Below are 19,306 nucleotides of genomic sequence, written 5' to 3'. Positions count from 1 at the left end.
CGCGGCTCCGCCTCCCGGGCGCGCCGGCCTCTTCCTGCCGCGACGCCCGCGCCCGTCCAGCCATGGCGGCGGCGGCGGGGCGGCTGCCGCTGGTGGTGATCGTGGGCGCGACGGGCTCCGGCAAGTCGCGGCTGGCGCTGCAGCTCGGCCTCCGCTTCGGCGGCGAGATCGTCGGCGCCGACGCCATGCAGGTGCGCGTGTCGGGCCGCTGGCGGCCCGGGGCTCCTGAGCGCGCGAGGAGCGCCTCGCCGGCCGCGCGGAGTGGGGGCGGGGGAGCCGCGAGGCTCCGCACGGGGGAGAACGGACAGGCGGGCGTCGGGCAAACGGGCACTCTGCCCACGGTCAGAGGCATGGCCGCTGGGCTCCTTCTCGTGGAAACGGTGCGTTGGCAGATCAGCGAGGGGCAGGCCGATACCGCGGGTCTGGGGCGCTTGTATTCGTCTTGCGAGCGGGCGCCGCTTGGAAAAAGCTCCGGCATAAACCAGTCGTGCTTCTGGTCTCCTGCAGTGGTGGCTCAGCAACTCAGCCTTCTGTTGCAAAGCGCTTTCACTTCCTGCCCTGGCCATGTGCGTCGGTTGCAGCTTAGGTACAAGCGTGCTTTTTTCTCGTGTTTTCTGCTAAGGGCCTCTTGCCTGCTGGGAGAAGGCAAAGCTGGCGCTCCCGTTCTTATTCTTCCGCAGCAGCCGCCTGGAGGTGAGCCGTCTTTCCCTGTGTCGGTACCCCTTGGAGCGCATCCTGCAAGAGGTGATGCCCAAGCCCTCTGGCCTAGGATAAGCGCCGCCCGGTTGCACAGAATAGCAGGGTAGTCGAGCTGGGGCGGGGGCCAGGGAGGCCATCAAGTCCAGCTTGCTGCTCAGTGCCGGGCTCCAAGCGCAACCACCCCTCTCAGAGGGCTGCCCAGCTGCCTCTTGAATGCCTCCAGCGTGGGAGAGCCCACTACCTTCCGAGGTCACAGGTTCCTGTGTCACATTGCCCAGGCAGGACATGGTTCCTGCTTGCTAGCTGGAACCTGGCTTCCTGCGGCTTGAGCCCATCATTCCATGCCCTGCACTCGGGGATGATCCAGAGGAGAGCCTGGCCTTCCTCTTTCTGACAGCCTTTCAGGTTCTTGCAGAGTGCTGTCCTGTCTCCCCTCGGCCTTCTCTCCATGAGGCGAAACGTGCCCAGTTCTTTCCCTCTCTCACCACAGGGCTTTGTTTCCAGTCCCCGGATCGTCCTCGCTGCCCTTCTCTGGACCCTTCCCAGCTTGTCTGGCTCTTCCTTAAACTGGAAGCCCAGAACTGGATATAGCACTCCAGATGAGGCCTGACCAGTGCCAAGCAGAGGGAAACCAGGACCTTACGTAATATGGGCACTATACTTCTGTTGATTTTGCCCAGTATAGCGTGCGCTATTTTTTGCAGCCACATCAATTGTTGGCTCATTTTCACCTGGGGATCTACCACAATTCAGTGCTGAATAACTTTGGGAGCAGAGGGTAACTATCCTGTGGATTCTTCATAGCATCATAGACTAGTGAGGTTGGAAGGGGCAAAGAAGGCCATCAGGTCCAACCCCCTGCTGATGCAGGAGACAATTTTATACCATCCCACATGGATGACCATCCAGTTTCAACTTGAAGGTCTTCAGTGTGGGAGAGCCAACGACCTCTCCAGGCACCTGGTTCCACTGTCGTATTGACCTGACAGTGAGGAAGCTTTTCCTGATATCTAGCCTGAACCTGGGTTGCTGCAACTTGAATTGATTATTCCGTGTCCTACACTCTGAGATCAGCGAGAAGAGATCTTGTCCTTCCTCTTTGGGACAGCCTTTGAGGTACTTACAGAGGGATACCATGCCCCCCATCAGTCATCTTGCCTGAAGGCTGAACATGCCCAGTTCTTTCAGTTTCTCCTCATAGGACAGTTTCCAAACCCTGGCTCATTCTTGTTGCCTTCCTCTGGACCCTGTGTAATTTTTCTGCATCTCTCTTAAATCTTGGTGCCCAGAATTCCAGAGTTCTGACTAGCAAGGAGTATAGAGGAAGTACTAATCTTGTGATATGGAAGTAATACTTCTGTTAATGCATCCCAAAATAGCATTTGCCCTTTTTGTAGCTGCGTTGCATAATTGCCTCATATTTAGCCTGTTGTCCACAATAACTCTAAGGTCATTTTCTTTTATAGCTCTGTTGAGCCACGTATTCCCCATCTGGTATCGATGCCTTTGGTTCCTCTTTCTTAGGTGGAGGACTTGGCACTTGTCCTTATTGAACCTCATTCTGTTGCCAAGGTCACCCTGGATCTTCATTCTGCCTTCTAGGGTGCTCACTATTCCACCCAGTTTGCTATTGTCCACAAAACTGATTATCCTTCCTTCCTCATCTAAATCATTAATAAAGATGCTGAAGAGCGCTGGGCCCAGGACTGAGCCCTCTGGCTTGCCCGCAGTTGGTTCCTCTTGTTTGAGAAGGTGCCATTTTTGTCCAAATTGTGAGCCAAGTTCAATTTCCCCATAAGGTTCATTGTAAATGAGGTTAATCCGTTCTGTACCTATTTTTTTTAAATCAGAAAAATGTGAAGCAAAGTAACAAAGAACAATCGTGCTGCGCCCCCCCAGCACGGCCGGGATCGCACCCGTCATCCCTGCATGTGCCCATCAACCTGGTGCGCTGGAGGGGGGAGATGGACGCAATCGCGGGCACGTTGGGGGGAGAGACGGGCACGAACGCTGGCGTGCTCGGGGAGGGGAGATGGGTGTGATCGTGCTGCGGGGGAGATGGCAGAGATCAGGGTTGCGCTCATGCAGGAAAGACAGGCGTGATCTGGCCGTCTCCCCCCCGCCCCCAGCACCACACAATGCAGAATTCGCCACCTGAGTCAAAATTTTTATGAAATTTTTGGTCGCAACCCGATTTGGTTGTGAACTGAGGCGTTCACGAGCTGAGGTACCACTGTAATAGTTTTTTATCTGGTTCACGTTTTGCTGTGGGACATTATGTTGAAAGCTTTGCTAACGTTGAGGTAGATTTTGTCCACAGTGTTCCCTCTGTCCATTTGGAATGTTACTCTGTCAAAACATGAGATCAAATTAGTCTGGCAGGATTTATTTTTGATAAATCCATGTTGGTGTCTATTAATCACTGCATTTTTTTCAGTGATTTTTAATAATTTGTTCCAGAATTTTTCCAGGGATTGATGTCAGACTAACTGGTCAGTAGTTCCCAGGTTCATCTTTTCCCCCTCTTTCTGAAGATAGGCATGACGAAAGCCCTTCTCCAGTTGTCTGGCACTTCTTCTGTTTTCCAACATATATCAAAGATAATAGCCAGTGGTTCTGAGAGTTCCTCTGCTAGCTCTTTTATGACTCTGGATGGAGTTCATTGGGCCTTGGGGATTTTACTTACTAATTTAATTATTTATTCAACTTAAATTCCACTATACTAGCCATCCTGAGCTGTTCATTGAAAGGATGGGATATAAATGTTTTAAATAAATAAATACTAGTCCAAGTGGATTACAGTATTACATAAAATAACAACAATACAACCTAAATAAGAGAAAATATGCAGCCAAGATCAGATATCAATAAGTTAAAATATATTAAAGGCAAAAACAGTATAAATAATATCCAAGAATAAAATCAAATATTAAAATGTCTAGAGAAGAAGACCGTTTTTGCCTGGCACCAAAAAGGTTGTAAAGATGGTGCGTTTAGTCCATCTAGGTCAGGGGTCGGCAACCTTTAACACTCAAGGAGCCATTTGGACCCGTTTCCCACACAAAAGAAAACACCAGGAGCCACAAAACCCTTTTGACATCTGAAATGAAGATAACACTGCATATTTCATTTTTTACCTTAATGCTATGTATATCTTCATTATGATTTAACTGCAGCTCTTGTTCAGTCACTAAAAACTGTTATTTTTAATCTTACATTATAAACTAGTAGGACTCCTTTCATATATTTTGAATAGGAGAACAGCTTCCTGCAGAGTCAAAGTCAGTGCTAAAGGGCTGCATGCATTAAGCAGCAAACCACATAAGTCCGTCAGCAGTAAAAGCAAATGAACCTACCCACGTATTAAACGTATTAAACGTTTGATTTTCTTCAGAAACTTTTCTTCGATTTATCCATTGTTGGCCTGGGGGGGGGGTGCTGGAGATACAGGTGTGTTTAGTGACTGATTAGCAGATAAACAGTCTGTGAATTGTGACAGGTCCCAAGTGCAGCTTTTAACATTCAGATGGAGATTACATTGGGACAAAGAGAATCTTTTCAGCAGCATGAGAGCCTGCAGGAAGCTTGTTTAGCAGAGGAATGTAGTGATTTACTTAACTAGCTGACTTACTTAACTAGGCCATGTTCCTGAGTGGAGCTTCGAGCAGATCAGCGGCTGTGCCGACGCGCGTTTTGAGCGACGGAGCCGCAGCAGGGGGGTTCAAGAGCCACGTGCGGCTCCAGAGCCACGGGCTGCCGACGGGGCCTAAGTGTTCTTTGGGCATTTGCCTGTCAGTCTTGGGCTGCTGCCTCACTTTCAGCTTGTGTTTGTTCTCTGTCCATGCTCTTACTTTTCAAATATTCCGAAGCAAAGCCTTGACATGACCTGTTTCTTGGCAGAGCGGACTGCTGCTGGGGTGAGTCTCAGACGCAGAGTAGTCCTGGCCGGGCTCTGGAATGCTGGCCTGCTCGGGGGAGAGCCGTGTCGTTTCCCCCCACCCGCACCAGGCAGGCAGACGGCCACACGCCTTTTCGAGAGGGAGTGCCGTGGGGCTCCCCAAGCCCCCATGAGGGGGCTGCCTGGCGCCCTCTCAAAAGAGCGAGCGCGCGAGTGCGTACGTGTGCGCATGCTGATGGCCCAGCGGAGGGGACGCGGGGGCTAGCAGAGCAGGATGCACGGGCGAGCCCTGCGTGGGGACATGGGGCGCCTCCAAGCCCACCCGGGCGCGGTGCGGGGCAAGGGCGGCCCTGCCGCTGGCCAAGACGAGGTTGCTGACGCGGGGCACGTGCCCCCCCTCCCCTCCCCCAGCTCGTCTTCCTCATCACCCCCCTGCAGACAGGTGCGGGGCCCCACCATTGGTCTCTACCCCGCAGCTTCCCTCCCAGTGCTGCCCTCCCCACAGCGTCTGCCGCCCCCGCCCACCCTTGCTCTCTCAGGTGGAAATGCAGCCCAAACGGCCGGACATCCCTTCCCCCACACCTCACTTTCCGTGCGGGGGCCCACCCGGGTGTTGCAGGAGCAGTCCAGACCCCGCGGGACGGTCCCCGGGGGGGCTGCCTGGGCCCGGCTGTCCACTACCCCCCCCCCCCCGGTCTGCCTCTCAGGTGTACAAGGGCCTGGACATCATCACCAACAAAGTTTCCCCAGAGGAGCAGAGGCTGTGCAAGCATCACATGATCAGTTTTGTGGACCCCCTGGTCACCAGCTACACTGTGGTGGACTTCAGGAACAAGGCCGTCCCCCTGATATCCTTTTCCGGAGCGCGTGCCACTCCTCTCTCCCGTTGATGCCTTGTCTCAGCGGCGTGGCGGGGAACTGAGGCCGGCGGGTCTTTAGCCTCATGTGCCCTACGGAGCAGCAGGAGGAGGCGGAGGGGGGGCTGCTAAGGGCTGCGAGAGCGGCAGAGAACTTGTTCCTAGCTGAGATAGGCAGCAAGTAGTTTGGCACACTATTGTGAATCCAAGCTTCTTGTCTGACAAGCGGGCTTCCAGCCCTCATGATAGATCAGTGTTTAAAGATGGAGAAATAATAACCATTCAAAGGAAGGAGGGGAAATAAAAAGAAGTCTTTAAAAACAATAACTTTTTTTAAAGTTCAGATTTGTCAAGGGATTTGTTCAGCTGTTTACAGGGGGTTTTTGAACCCGGTTTTCTGTAAAGTTTAACCAGTGGCTTACAAATGAAGGACAACAATGAAAATGACAGTGGGCAGCAATACCATGCAAGCTATTTACTTGCATCTGTATCCCCCCCTTCCTTTCTGGAAGCACAGGGTGGCTGGCAACCCATGGAAGAGCAGTGCACCAAGCGGAGAAGAGCAGTCGGGGCCACGAAGCCCCTTAAAGCCATTCATGCCCTTGTCCGGCGTCCTGCCATGAATGCCGTGGAGCTGTGAGTGGGGTCCCTGCGAGGGCTGCTGCTCTGGCATGAGCTGAGGTGGGCCCTGGGCTGCCAGGGCGACAAAGCAAGAAGGGCAGGAGGGCTGATGGGGGAAGGTGCAGCCCCCGGGGGGCCTCAGGCGGCTCATTCAGGGACATGCCTCTGCAGCACGAGGCCTGGTGGGGATGCCACTGAAATGCCCACGTGACCGAGTGCCTCCCGCGCAGAGCCTGCTGCTTGGCTGGCCAGGGGCAGAGCAAGTGGCTGGCCCCTGCTGAGGGTAGCAGGGCCCCTTTCCTCCCTCCCCCTCGCCTTTATCATGAGCTTCCTCAATGGCTAACATCGACGACCTCTTCGCCTGCCAGAAGATGCCAATTGTGGTTGGGGGAACCAACTACTACATCGAGTCCCTGCTCTGGAATGTTCTGATTGACACGTCGGTGAGTGGGGGGGGCTCGTCCCGGGAGCTCCGGGTTTGGGCCAGCATCAGGCCCAGCTGCCACAGGTGCCCCTTTCGACAAGAGGCAGGCAGGGGTGGGATGGGGGTGCCTTGGGGTGCTACGGGGAGGGGAGGGGTTCCTGGCTGTGTGACCCCTCTGGCGGGGAGGCCTCACTGGGGGCCGCGGTGAACTCCGGGCGTGCCTGGCCGAGCCACGTGAATTGCGGGCTCCAAGTCCCTCCTGTGGGTGCAGCAGCTGCTTCCCAGGTGGCCTGTTTGGTGGCTCTTCCGTTGGCCACGCAAGGAAGTACCTGTTTCCCCAGCTGGGGGACATTTGAGGGGCCTCACTCTGCACGCTGCTTTTGCAGAATTCTTCCTAGGCTGCAAGCAGAGGAAGAGCGTGTATTTGAGGATAACACTTCCCATGTTCTCTGTGTTTAGACTGTGCCCTCAGGATCATTACTTTTGTTTGTACAAGGGGGACCAAGAAAACCCTGGAATTTATTTATTAAAAACTGTGCATTTATTTTTACATGTTCAGACTTCAGTCACCTTCAGAGTACTCTCTGCTGGATGCAATATACCTAATTGAGATGTTTTTTCCACTGCTCAAAACAGGTTTTGAATTGGTCAATTTTGATGCCTTTTAGTGCTTGTGCTATCTTTTGTTTCACCTCTCCCGCATTGGCAACATGTTTCCCTTTGAGGACTTTTTCATCTGGAGAAACAAAATAAGTTGCAGGGGACAAGATCGGGCGAATGGGGAGGGTGGGGCACTGGGGCCATGCCGTTTTTGGGCAAAAGCTGCTGAGCACTCAGCTGAACAAAATTTCACTGCCGTACGTGGTTTGTGTAACTCAGCCATCACAAAACAGGCAAATGTGTTGGAAGAGTTTCCAAAAATGACCTCGCTGAAGCCAAATGCAGCCTCTTCCAACAGCCCCGCTGGGTGATTGCTGGAACGCTCGCCGAGCAGGGGGAGCCTGGACTCCAGAAGAGACTTCCTAGGTTTTCCGGGTCCCCCCTCGTGTCATTGCACTGATTCCCCGGCTCCCGTTCATCAGGCGATTTTTGCACCGAGTGCCCCAGTTTTTCTGAGGGGGGGAGCAGCGTGTGCCTTGACGTAATTGTAACCGGGGCACCCTCTCGGCATCCGGAGTAGCGGGAGCGCTGTGGTGAGACGCGGGCGAGGGGAGCTGCTCCCATGCGGCTGGGCAGCACCGTTTTGACATGCCTGCTTGCTCGAAAAAGAGGTGTCTCCTCGGCAGGCTGCAAGTCGTCCAGCTGCGGGGCAGAGAAGGCTCGGCGTGAAGGAAACGGACTTCCCAACAGGGCACGTGTCTTGCAGGCCAAAGCCCAGCGCTCAGGCTCTGAGGAGAGATCTGCAGAGCGGAGGGCTCAGCTGCAGAACCTGGACGGCCAAGAGCTTCACCACCTTCTGAGCCAGGTGGACCCCGAAATGGCAGCCAAACTGCACCCCCATGATAAGCGCAAGGTGGCCAGGTCTGTCTCTCCTAGCCGGGGATGCTGAACTAGTGCAGACGCCTAGTTGTTCCCCTCCCCCAAAGCCCAGGGAGGACAGGGCAGAAACCGAGCCTGCCGGATTGGGTCCCAGCATTGTCCTGGGAGGGACCCCGTTTCCAAAATGGCCCCAGGAAACTCACAAGCCAGATGTGAAGGAAAGAACCCTGCCTGCTGCTCGAGCCTGGTGCCTGGTACCGAGGGGTACCCTGCTCCTGGACAGGGAGGTTCAAGTGCGTGGTCGTGGCTGAAAGCTGCTGACGGCATTTTCTCCAGAAAGGGCTCCAGGACTTCAAAGTCCCTGCAGCCTTTGGCCATCGCCGCATGGAATGCGCCGGCATAAGGAAGCAGGAGCCATGAAAATGGCACGCCTGCTCTCGCCGTCCCTGCGAAAGGTGCTGGGCCGGTCCAGGTGGAGAGCAGCAGCGCTGTGGAGCGTGGCCTGCAGCAGGCAAGCAGCCCCGCAGGGCCTGCACGGATCCTCCTGTTTCCTGCCATGCTGGGCCTAGAGCGAGTCAGCCCGGCCCGCCGTGACTTGGGCCCGGAGTCTTGCCCCCATGACGCCACTGAGGCGTTCCCCGCAGGGCTTGCGAGGCACCCGGCCACTCCTGGCCCATGGCGAGCCGCCCTTTCCATGCAGGGCAGAGCGGCAGCTGGCAGCCCTGCTCTGCGGCTGGGGCTGGGCTGGGCTTGGACTCCTGCCAGGGCTTCTCCCCCAGCAGCTGCAGGAGAAAGTTCCCCGACCAGCTGAGCCACATGCCTCTGCTCAGTGGGAACACGGCTGCAGCGAGCCCCGGCTTGCCACCCAGCCGCCCTCCCCTCCTTGCCCTGTCCCAGAGCCAGGCGGAGAGACGCCCACCCCTTTCACACGAGCGGGAGGCATCTGTCAGTGGGGCCAAGGCAGGGCCCTAACCTGGTGCCCTGGGGCATTTCAGCGGCCGCTGGACCACGGGAGCGGACTGCATGGAGAAAGGGCGAGGGCAGGAGCGGCACCTCTGCCTGGCTTGCGAGCCTGGTGCATGCAGCGCCCTGCGGCCCCCCCCCCCCCCAACTTATTCACTCCCGGTTCTGTACTTGGCTCTGCAGCTTGAAGGAGGAGCCTCAGTGCTTTGCCGTGAGCGGGAAAACGCCCCTTTGGCACAGGGCGGCGGGGGCGGCCTGGCTTGTGAGGCACCCCTCCCCGAAGACTGTCAGCACAGCCCTCGTGATGCTGCTCTGGAGATCAATGAGCAGCAGGGCCTTTTCTGCCCTGGTACCCTGGTTGTGGTGTGGGCTTCTCAGGCAGGCCAGGGATCTGTTACTTTATTTGAACCTTTGCGTCACCACTAGGCTTTCCTTCTGTTTTAAAATGGGTGGTGTTTTATTCTATGGTTTCGACTGCTGTGAACCACCTGGAGAGCTTTGTCTGCCAGGCAGTCTGGAAAGTGGATAGATGACCGCTGCAGGAGACCGGCTGGCCGGACGCCTGCACTGCGCAGTGGCGCCAGGCCCTTGTCATCGCGCTGGATGTGCGTCCGAGTCCACACTACGGGGGAGTTCGGGGTCATTGCCCTTCCGGGAATTGTGGGGCTTCACCCAGAGGCGGGGCTTGCGGAAAGGGCGTGTCGCAAGCTCAGAGGGCCTCGGCCGACTAGCACCCCCCACTGCATGGCACAGCAGTTGAGGTGTGGGTCAGGTCGAGTTGTGGCTTGGCTTGTGCCATGGCTTGTGCCGCACTTCTAAGCGGCGGGCCAGCCGGTTGGCAGCCTCGCAAGACACCACTGAGGCGTGCGTTCCCACATACTCCGCCTGCCCCAGACCTGCTGCCCACAGAAGCTGGACGGGCTCCTGCTGACGCTTCCCCACCTGTCTGGCCTGCAGGAGCCTGGAAGTGTTTGAAGAGACGGGCATCCCGCACAGCATGCTCCTGCAGCACCAGCGGCAGCAGGAAGGAGGGGGGCCGCTGGGGGGCGGCTTGAGGTACCGCAGCCCATGCATCCTCTGGGTGCGCGTGGAGAAGGCAGGTAAGTGGCCCGGAGAGGCAGTCTCCCTGTCCCCCCACGGCCTCCCCGGGGTGCCCCTAACCCCTGTGCCTGCCTTGGCAGTCCTGGAAAAGCGGCTGGAGGAGCGTGTGGACGCCATGCTGCAGGCCGGGCTGCTGGAGGAGCTGCGTGGTTTCCATCAGCGGTACAACCAAGCAAGGGTGGCAGAGAACAGGTGAGTCCCCGTCCCCCCCCGCCCGTGCGGCGCTCCCGGGGTTCTGTCCCAGGGGTGGGGACGGAGGGGCACTGGGGCTGGCGCTGCACATGCTGCGGTTTCCTCCTCCTGAGGTGCCGGGCCTGGATCTAAAGTGCAGCCCTAGCAGTGCACTAGCCTACCCGGATCCCTGCCTCTCCGTGGTTATTTCTGGACGCCTGTCTTAGAGCAGTCCTCAGTCCGAAAGGGCTCCTGGAGTGGCTTAGCAAGGTGAACAGCAGGCTGCAGGACACTGTGTGAAGGGAACAGGGACGGAGGGGGTCTGCAGCTCAGGGCAAGAGTTGGTCTTGGTGTCCTTTGGGACCGGGGAGGGTGAGAGGCGCTCCCTGCCACGGTTCCTTCTCTGGCTTCCGGCTGGTCCTCCCTGGGAAGCTGGGAACCTTGCGTGCCACTGCACAGGTCGCACGCACACACGCAGGAGGGGCTGACCCCCTGCCCCTTGCCCTTCACTTAGCCAGGATTACCAGCACGGCATCTTCCAGTCCATCGGCTTCAAGGAATTCCACCAATTCCTGACCACGGAGGGCCAGTGCTCGAAGGAGGCCAGCAACGAGCTCCTGGAGGAAGGTAGGTAGGACAGCAGCAGCCCTCGCACCACCAGACGAGGCGCCACACCCTCTGGCGGCATCCGCTTGGAGGCACGGCGCCCGGACTGTGCCCTGGGGTGGAACGAGCCTCCTCCTGCCAAGCGCCAGGCTGCTGCAAGGGGAACGGCCAGGCCTCTGGCAAAGGAAGTCTGGCGCCTTCGCCAAGCCGTCGGATTCAGGGTGCAGGGAGGGAACTGACAGCAGCCGGACTGGTTGGACCCATCTGAGGGTGCAGATCAGCCCTGCCTTGCTGTGCCCGGGAGCACCCGCACAGCAGCTTCCCTGCAAAGGGGTGCTATGACTTGCGGTGCCGCCCTTCCTGCTCCCCCCCCACCGTTCCCCTCGCTCTTCCAGGCATCCAGGCCTTGAAGCTGGTGACCAAGAGGTATGCCCGGAAGCAGGTCAAGTGGATCCAGAACCGCTTCCTCCGGCGTGAGTCCCTCTCTCCCGGTGATGCGATGCTGTGCTGGGGAGTGCTGCGGCCCCGCTCCGTGCTTCTGCGCTGCGTGTGCATCCCCTCGGGACCCCGGCGGGCCCAGGCCAAGGCTCAGCCCTCCGAAGAAGAGCGCCTGGCTTCTGCTCGGCCAGCGCAGGGCGGGCCCCTTCCCCCAGAGCTGCACGGCTGCCGCCCGCATGCAGGCGCCCCCAGCAGGTGGCCGGGGGGGGGGGGCGGCCAGTCAGCTTGCTTCTGCTGGGGCGGGGCTGGAGAGGCCATTCTCGGCCCTCGGCATGCGTCCCTGCCCTGCCCTGCCCTTTCTGAGCCCAGGTGGGAGAGGGCCTTGCGGGGGCCACCCCTCCCACCCCGACTGGCCCTTCCCTGGCAGCCTGTGTGGCTGGGCGGCTCTGGCACGGTGCCAGCGGGGTTTGCCTGCCTTGCCTCGGTGGCCTGGCCTGGCCCAGTCGCTGGCAGCCGCAGGCGGAAGGCTGTTCCCGGGCCAAGCACTTGCAGCCCGCGCTCGGTCTCCTGCAAGCTGCCACAAGGCGTGGCCGGGGGTTTGTGGCCAGGCACAGGGGACATCACCTGCCTGGATCTGGCACCCGGGGCCTTTCCTCCGGCCGGCAGCCTGCAAATGAGTCGCTGGAAGTGGCTCTGCTGTGATGGAGGGTGTGGCTGGTGACTGCCTTCCCCTGGGCCTCACAGGGCCTCTGGCCTGGTGCAGGCTGTGGGCTGGGCTCTCCAGTTGCTTTGAGGGTGGTGGGAGTGGGAAGGGATAACTGCATGCTGGCTGACCCTCATGACTGCCCTGCCCTGCCCTGCCCTGCCCTGCCCGGGTTTCTTCAGGTCCTGGACAAAATGTGCCACCCGTGTACAGCTTGGAAGGCTCGGATCTCTCTCAGTGGGAAGAGAAAGTGCTGGAACCGGCCATCCAGATCGTAGAGAGCTTCTTCCAGGTAGGCAGTTGGCCACGGGCCTTGAGCGGGGGCTCTTTCCCCCCAGCACGCCATGCCGGGCCTTCGTGCAGCCACGGTGTGGGGAGCTGATTGTGGGAGCGACACCACAGGTCCATCTGGACCGGCGATGCCTGTGCTGGCCGGCAGCGGCTCCCTGGGGCTCCCAGCCCAGGCCCCTGTCTCCAGGGGGACACAGGCTCAGGTGCAGGGCGGGAAGGGAATCGAGAGCCACGAAGCAAAGAAGGCGGCTGGGACGTGGCTGGGTTTTGTTGAGGTGGCGCAAAGTCAACGCCTCCGGGGGAGGGGGGGCGGCGTCAGCCCAGCTGCCTGCAGGAATGCGTGAGGTCAGGGGATGCCGAGGCACCTTGAGCTCCCCCGGGGTCCCTTTCCTCCCCATGCAGAGCCCACCTGGCCTGGGCTAGCGGGAGGGGGGCCGTCAGCTGCCAGCAGTGGGCGACTGGCTGTGTGAGGGCAGCCTGGTGGGCAGGGCAGGGCAGGGCAGGTTCGGTGCCCCTGAGATCAGCTCCTGGTTGCCCCGCAAGGTGTCCGGGCAGAAAGGCAGAGAGCCTCCCTGCTCACTGACCACAGTAACCGGGCGGTCTTGCCTCCAGGGGCGGCAGCCACCCGTGCAGCCCTTCGTGCTGGAGCGCAACCCAGAGGAGGACAAGCGGCGCGGCTGCATGTGTGAGCCGTGTGGCCGCCTCATCATCGGGGACAGAGAGTGGCAAGGTGAGCACCCCGCCCGGGGGAGCACAGAGGTGGGGGTCCATGTAGGAGCCTCAGAAATTGCACCTCTCCCTGTTGTACCAGCACCATGGGATCCTGCCCTTGCCTGCACAGAGCAGCCTAAAACTGATAAACGCTTGATGCTGAATGAGCTGAAGGGTCCCGGAACATCCCTGTCCAGGCTGCAGAAACATACTTGTGCGAGAGAGAATGCTTCCTCTTGCAAGGAGCTAAAGGTGCCAGAAATAAATGAGTACATGACGAACATCACCCTTAATGTTTGGTACGTGCCTTTGGGAAGCTGTTTGGAAAAGGATAGTCCCTGTGCAGGCTTCAGGAGCATCTCCAGAATGTATCCTCATGTTCTGCAATGACACGAAGCCATTTTTCAGTACTGCCTTATGTAAAAAGAGGGTAGAAAACAAGTGCATTGGGGAGAGGGGTTTTCCACATGCAAGTTCCTCTGTGCATTTTATGCAGGGGTGTATTCCAAGGGTGAGCCCTGCTGCCTGCTGTCTGCCAGTCCGCCCTGCGATTGTAGGGCTCTGCACCCCGCCTTGCTCCGTGGTCCATGTAGATCAGACCTCAACTGTGACTTTCCTTGAATGGTGCCCACTTATATTATCCTATACCATAATAAGTTAAGGGGAGGAAACAGACATGCCGATCAGTGTCTTGTGCAAGGGAGCTGAAGGAAAGGCATCCAAGCAACAGATCTTGCTGTAGTTTTTGCTGAAAGCCAGAAGACCCCCTCGGATGTGTGGCGCCAGTGCGCACGCTGTAAACGGCGTTCCAGTGCTGGAAAAGCGGCCTTGTGCTCTGTCCTGTTCTCATACCCCGTTCCAATTCCTCCCTGTGTTTGCAGCTCACGTGAAATCCAAGGCTCACCTTTCTCAACTGAAGAAGCTGCGGCACCAGCCCTCCCTTCCGCAGGCCCCAGCCTGCCGCAGCGGGGGAACAGAGATGGGCAGCAAGCCTGACAGCGAAGGAGGCGGCGTGGGGGCCCAGCGAATCTAGCCCGGTCTTGCCTTGGGCGGCCACTCTGCCAGCAGGGCTCGGGCGCCAGAGCCCGGAAGGGTCCCATCCTCCGGATGCCGCAGGGCAGAGGCCAGGCGGGGCCCACCCCCTGCTCCAGCTGTCCTGGCCTGAGGAATGCAGCCCCCCCATTCCTCCAGGAATTAAGTGCGCTGTTTGGAGTAAGGACTGGATGGATGCCGGGCTGCAGAACCTACCTTTGTGCAGCATTGGTGTGCCTTTTTAAAGAACGCTGTATTTGTCTATTCCAGTGCAGCCTTCGTACTTTGTGTGATGGTGGGAAAGCCGAGCACCCCTCTGGGACCATTTCAGAAAGTGGCCCGCTGCACTGCATCACAAAAGTTTTAAGCCTTTACACTGGCCTCACGGCTGTTTTTAACAGGGAAATGTCACCCTACGGGTGGTCGTGCAGCTCGGAGGCACCCAGCAAAGTAGTCCCCGGCGCCCCGGGCTCCGTTCTCTGCAGCTGCGTGTCCTTGTAGTCCTGTGGGTGAAGAAGAGCTTCCGGAAGAACAAGTCACTGCAGGTTTGCCGGGGAAGTGTCCCTCGCCGTGCTCATTGCTCCCTGCAGACGGATTGCATTAAGGAATGTGAAGGTCAGGCCTTGATGGTCTGAATGGTTCTGTGTGGCGAGCAGCTCTGTCTGCATGCAGGCGATCTCTGCATATGGGCCAGGCACCTGCTGCCGAGGGATCGGGGGCCTGGCGGAGCGGGGACTGAGTGTGTGTCAGCTCTCAGCTCCGGACAGGCTGACTGGCCCTGCGTGATCCGTTGGTGCTGTGCTGTGTCCAGCTTAATAAACTATTCTTCCCCCCTCCAGGTCGTGACAGTGGTTCATTCTTGATCTCTGCTAAGAGCCCCTTGTGTGGTCTCGTGGCTGAGAGGGCCCCCCACCCCTGTGGCGCCATGGAGAGGCTGGGTGGCGCTGGCACAGGAGGAGCATCCCATGGGCGCAGGGGAAGCGGCAGGAGGCTGCAGCGGGCGTGCGTCCCGGGTGCCGTGGACCGGCACTGTGTGAAGGGGAGGCACCCTGCTCCAGGCCTGTGCTGGCAGTCGCCGGGAGGGAGGGAACCTGGTGACACGGCGGAAGCTGAGAGGTGCAGGTTGCTGGTGCGCGTGCCGGGACAGGACTGGGCTGCCCGCTGCCGAGGCGAGGCCAGCGCAGGCTCCGGGCAGCGGCAAGGGAGGGAGAGGAGTCCGACGCACCAGGAAGTTCGGCAGAAGCCTTCTTTGAACAAATGCCCGGGAGCATGGGAGCGCGGAGCTGCCCCGCCCGGCATGGGTGCTTGCTCCGAGGGTGACCGGGCCACTGCCTGCCTTGGCACTGCCAAGGCTACCACCGGAAGGAGAGGAGGGCACGGAGGAGCAGTGGCTGCGGGTACTCGGTGTCAGGAGAGCGGCGGTGGCCGGCAGAAGGATTTGCTGGCATGGCCACCTTGGACAAAGGGCCAGGCGGCAACCAGCGAGCAAGCACCGCCGGGGTCCTGCCACTGTGCCCAGGCACGCCGTGTCCTCGAGCCTCTGCCAGGGCGCTCGTCAAGCACCCTCGCTGCCACCAGAAGGTGGATGGAGCGGTTCCTCCATTGTGCAGGGGAAGCCCTGGGGTGGCAGGGGCTGTGATGTGAGTAGGGGTGCCTATTGCCGCCCCCCCGGAGGACTTTCCCCCCATTCAAGCCAACGAAGCAATTCCTGCACCAACCTAAATGGGGTGGGGACACCACTGCTGCTGGGAGCGGACTGGTGGGTGGGCAAGGACCCTTCTGCAGAGAGCTCCCAGGGCGCACCCTCCTGCAGCGGACTTGGCCCCCCTTCAGCCGAGGTTTGGCGGGCGCCTTTTCCCAGACCACGCCAATGGGTGATGCCCAGCTCCTCAGTGGCTGGGAAGAGCAGCGGAAGGAAAGGGGCCAGGACGGAGGGGCCGGTGGGAAAGCGCGTGCAGGTAATGCGTGTCCTGTCCCCGTCCCACTCGTGGTGTTGGGACAAGCTCCCGGCTAGAAGGCCCCCTTTCCCGTGCAGGGCGCTTGGGCGTTCTGAGTCCACGAGTGGCCCGAAGGGGTGGGCCACCCGTGCTGGGAAATCCCTTCCCCCTCTTGTGCATTCAGTTTCGTGTGTGAGGAAGGAGGGGGTGGGGGGGGACCGACACATGGCTGTGGGCAAATGCCCATGCCCCTCTGTGCGCCCCACACCTTTTCCTCCCCCCTTGCCAGCAGCCACTTTGGCAAAATGGCTCGAGCCCAAGATAAGGTCATTAATTACGTGGGACTGGGAAACGGCACTCCACTGCCGCTCGAAGCCTGTCTCACGCACTGCCTGTGCCCAGCCGGGCTAAGGGCAGCCTTCCTCCGGGGAGAAGGGTTTAGAACGAGGAGTGTTTGAGCCCTGGGAATCTGGGGGCATTTGTGAGAAATGATACAGGACAGTAAGACAAAAAGAGGCAGACTGTCTCTGAGCATGTGGAGAGTGACTGTCGCTGACTAGGCACTTAGCATGTACAGGTGGGACACCAGAGGGAGGAGCTCCCTACTTGCAGGTGGGGTTTGAGGGTGGCCTGAGCTTGTCCCGCCCCATGCCCAGGAACGCCCGCCTGCTCCCTGCCCAGGAATGGTCAGTCCAGGCCAAGAGCCACGGACGTGTGGTTGGTGTGTCCGTCCCAAGTTCCAGGTCAGGCAGGCATGGCCAGAAGGGTGTCCAGCAAGAGGCCGCCTAGTCTTGGCGAGGTCAGAGAACTCTGCTCGCTGCTTGCCAAGGAGCAGCTCTGTCCAACCTGATGCCCAGCCAGCTGGAAATTGGCACAGCTGGCCAACCGAGGCAGCGTCTGGGCCGCCTGGGCCTCTGTGGAAGCCGTGCGCCACCTCCATTTCAAGGGGCGAACTCACTCTGCCTCCAGCTCCTGCTCTTCATCTGAGGAATCCTCCAGGGAGGTCCTAAGGGCATGTCTGGGGGTAGCGCCGTCCAGAGACTCAGAGAGATTGGATGGCCTAGAAATAGCCCCTACCTGCCTACCTACCTACCTCTCTCTCCCTCTCTCTCGGTGGGCAAGATTTCTGGGCTGTGCACTCCAGAAGCTGGGCTTGTGCTTGTTTCATGCATAAGTCGTGTCCTCTGTGCGGTGTACGGAAGCACCCGTGAGACACCATGCAATGACTTTAAAAAGGGAAAAAAGACTTCCAGATGATCAGCTGTGTCAACAAAATGCAGCAAAAACAATCACCTTGTGTGACCTGGGAGGTGCACACAGCCTTCATGGGACAGACTTGCAGAAAAAAGTCCAGTGAGTCCATTGCATGCTTTTCTCGCAGGTGAGCAGGTAGAACAAACGTGGATGCAACCATGAGTTGAGCCAAGCACCTGCTCACTTCACACTGCAGTAAATGGAGACCCCCAAATGCTGGGCTGAACTCAGCCTCCAAAGCACTAAGGTCCAAGAGCAGAAGCGAGGTGAGTTGGCTGGTCTCACCAGAGAAGATATTCCACAATTCTAGCACCACCACCACAGAAGCCCTGGCACGCACGGGTGCAGGTGCTCACACAGCCAACTTCCTAGTGGCACAGGTCAGGGAGGAGGCCTTCCAAGGCTGAGTGAAGCTTCAGGCATGTTTGCCTGGAGGGCAAGGACGTCCTTGTGGAGCCGCTCCAACAGCCTCCTTCAGCTTCCATGGTGCCTGCACTGGGGCAGCGTCCAGGGCAGGGGCCGGGGGCTTGGTCAATGCAGCCCCAACGTCGCTGCATTTGAGTGGCAGGTGCCACTCCTGCAGGCTTAGTGCTAGATGCTAAATGACAATTTTGCCTCTGTGTTCTCCCCAAAGCAGGATGGGGGACATCCGCAAAGGAGATTAGATGAGGCCAGGGACTTAGGGGCACAGATTAGAGTCACCCCCCCCCCTTGAAGTCGAGGGGCTCCTCAGGGCATTAGACATTACAAAGGCGCCAGGCCCTGACGGGTTACACCCGAGAGTACTTAGAGAGTTGGCAGGGGTTCTCTCATGCCCGCTGGCCTCCATTTTTGAGACCTCATGGAGAACAGGTGAAATTCCAGAGGACTGGAGGGTGGCATCAGTGGTCCCAATTTTCAAAAAGGGTGGTAGAAGGGACCTGGGGAATTACAGACCTGTTAGCTTTATGTCCATTGTAGGAAAAACAATGGAAAGGCTCATAATAGGGAGGGATCTAGTGATGCTAGATAGGGAAGGGAGGCTGACAGCCACACAACACGGCTTCCGCAAAAACAAGTCCTGCCAGACAAACCTTGTGGAATTCTATGACAAGGTTTCAAGGTGGCTGGATGGAGGGGATGCAGTGGATGTGGTTTACCTGGATTTCAGCAAGGCCTTTGCCAAAGTGCCCCATGATATCCTGGTAGAGAAACTGAGGAGTTTTGGGATACACCAAAGCACTGTCCGGTGGATTAGGGCACAGCTGACTGATCGAAAGCAGAGGGTAACCATTAGTGGGGAATCATCGGGATGGTGGCCAGTAACAAGCGGAGTCCCCCAGGGGGCCGATCCTGTTCACTCTGTTAATCAACGACATGGAAGAAGGGGTGACCAGCCTGCTGATCAAATTCTCAGATGATACTAAAACTGAGGCAGTGGCCACAACTGAGGAGCAGGTACTCCAGATCCAGAAGGATCTGGACAGACTATGGAAGTGGGCAAGAGGCAACAGGATGGCGTTCAATGTGGATAAGTGCAAGGTCTTGCACTTGGGGCATAGGAATGGGTGTCATAAGTACAGCTTAGGGGACAAGTGGCTGGAGAGCAGCACTTGTAAAAGGGACCTCAGGGTGCTGGTCGACTGCAGGCTAAACATGAGCCAACAGTGTGATGCGGTGGTCAAGAGGGTGAACACCACCCTTGGTTGCAGAGCCAGAAGTGTGGCTTCTAGATCGAAAGAGGTATTACTACCACTCTATACGACTCTGGTGCACCCACAACTGGAGTATTGTGCTCAGTTTTGGGCCCCTCATTACAGGAAGGATATAGCCAGGTTAGAGTCAGTGTAGCGTAGGACCACAAGGTCGGTGGCCAGTTTGCAGGGGTTGCCATATGAGGGGAGACTGAGGGAACTGGGTCTCTTCAGCCTGGAGAAGAGGAGACTCAGAGGGGATCTATTGGTGACATGCAGGTATGTGAGGGGGTGTCACATGGAGGTGGGTAGAGATCTGTTCTCTCCTACAGAGGAAGGCAGGATGCGCTCCAACGGAGCAAAGCTCAGGGAACCAAGGTTCCATTTGGATGCGAGGAAGCACTTCCTGACAGTCAGGATCCCGAGGGTGTGGAATGGGCTTCCCCAG

At 58.3% G+C, this 19,306-nt stretch overlaps 1 protein-coding gene across 4 annotated transcripts; it reads left to right on the top strand.

Moving 5' to 3' along the window:
• Positions 1 to 61: 61 nt before the first annotated feature.
• TRIT1 (tRNA isopentenyltransferase 1) lies at positions 62 to 14,832 on the top strand. Of its 4 annotated transcripts, none has more exons than XM_044419448.1 (11): positions 62 to 191; positions 5,305 to 5,445; positions 6,420 to 6,518; positions 7,866 to 8,020; positions 9,899 to 10,041; positions 10,123 to 10,234; positions 10,728 to 10,840; positions 11,215 to 11,292; positions 12,143 to 12,252; positions 12,864 to 12,981; positions 13,844 to 14,832. In XM_044419448.1, exons 1-11 carry the CDS (start codon positions 63 to 65, stop codon positions 13,993 to 13,995), a joined length of 1,350 nt encoding a protein of 449 aa, XP_044275383.1. In that variant the 5' UTR covers position 62; the 3' UTR covers positions 13,996 to 14,832. The 4 variants fall into 4 exon arrangements, with proteins under 4 accessions (XP_044275383.1, XP_044275385.1, XP_044275384.1 ...); XM_044419449.1 differs by lacking the exon at positions 62 to 191 and adding an exon at positions 4,397 to 4,616; XM_044419447.1 differs by lacking the exon at positions 62 to 191 and having other exon boundaries at positions 4,398 to 5,445.
• Positions 14,833 to 19,306: the final 4,474 nt, after the last annotated feature.

Source organism: Varanus komodoensis, unplaced genomic scaffold, assembly GCF_004798865.1.
Source record: "Varanus komodoensis strain SLA01 unplaced genomic scaffold, ASM479886v1 scaffold103, whole genome shotgun sequence".
NCBI classification, from domain to species: Eukaryota; Metazoa; Chordata; class Lepidosauria; order Squamata; family Varanidae; genus Varanus; species Varanus komodoensis.
Note: the sequence above shows the minus strand (reverse complement) of the source record. Positions and strands in the feature narration are given on the sequence as shown.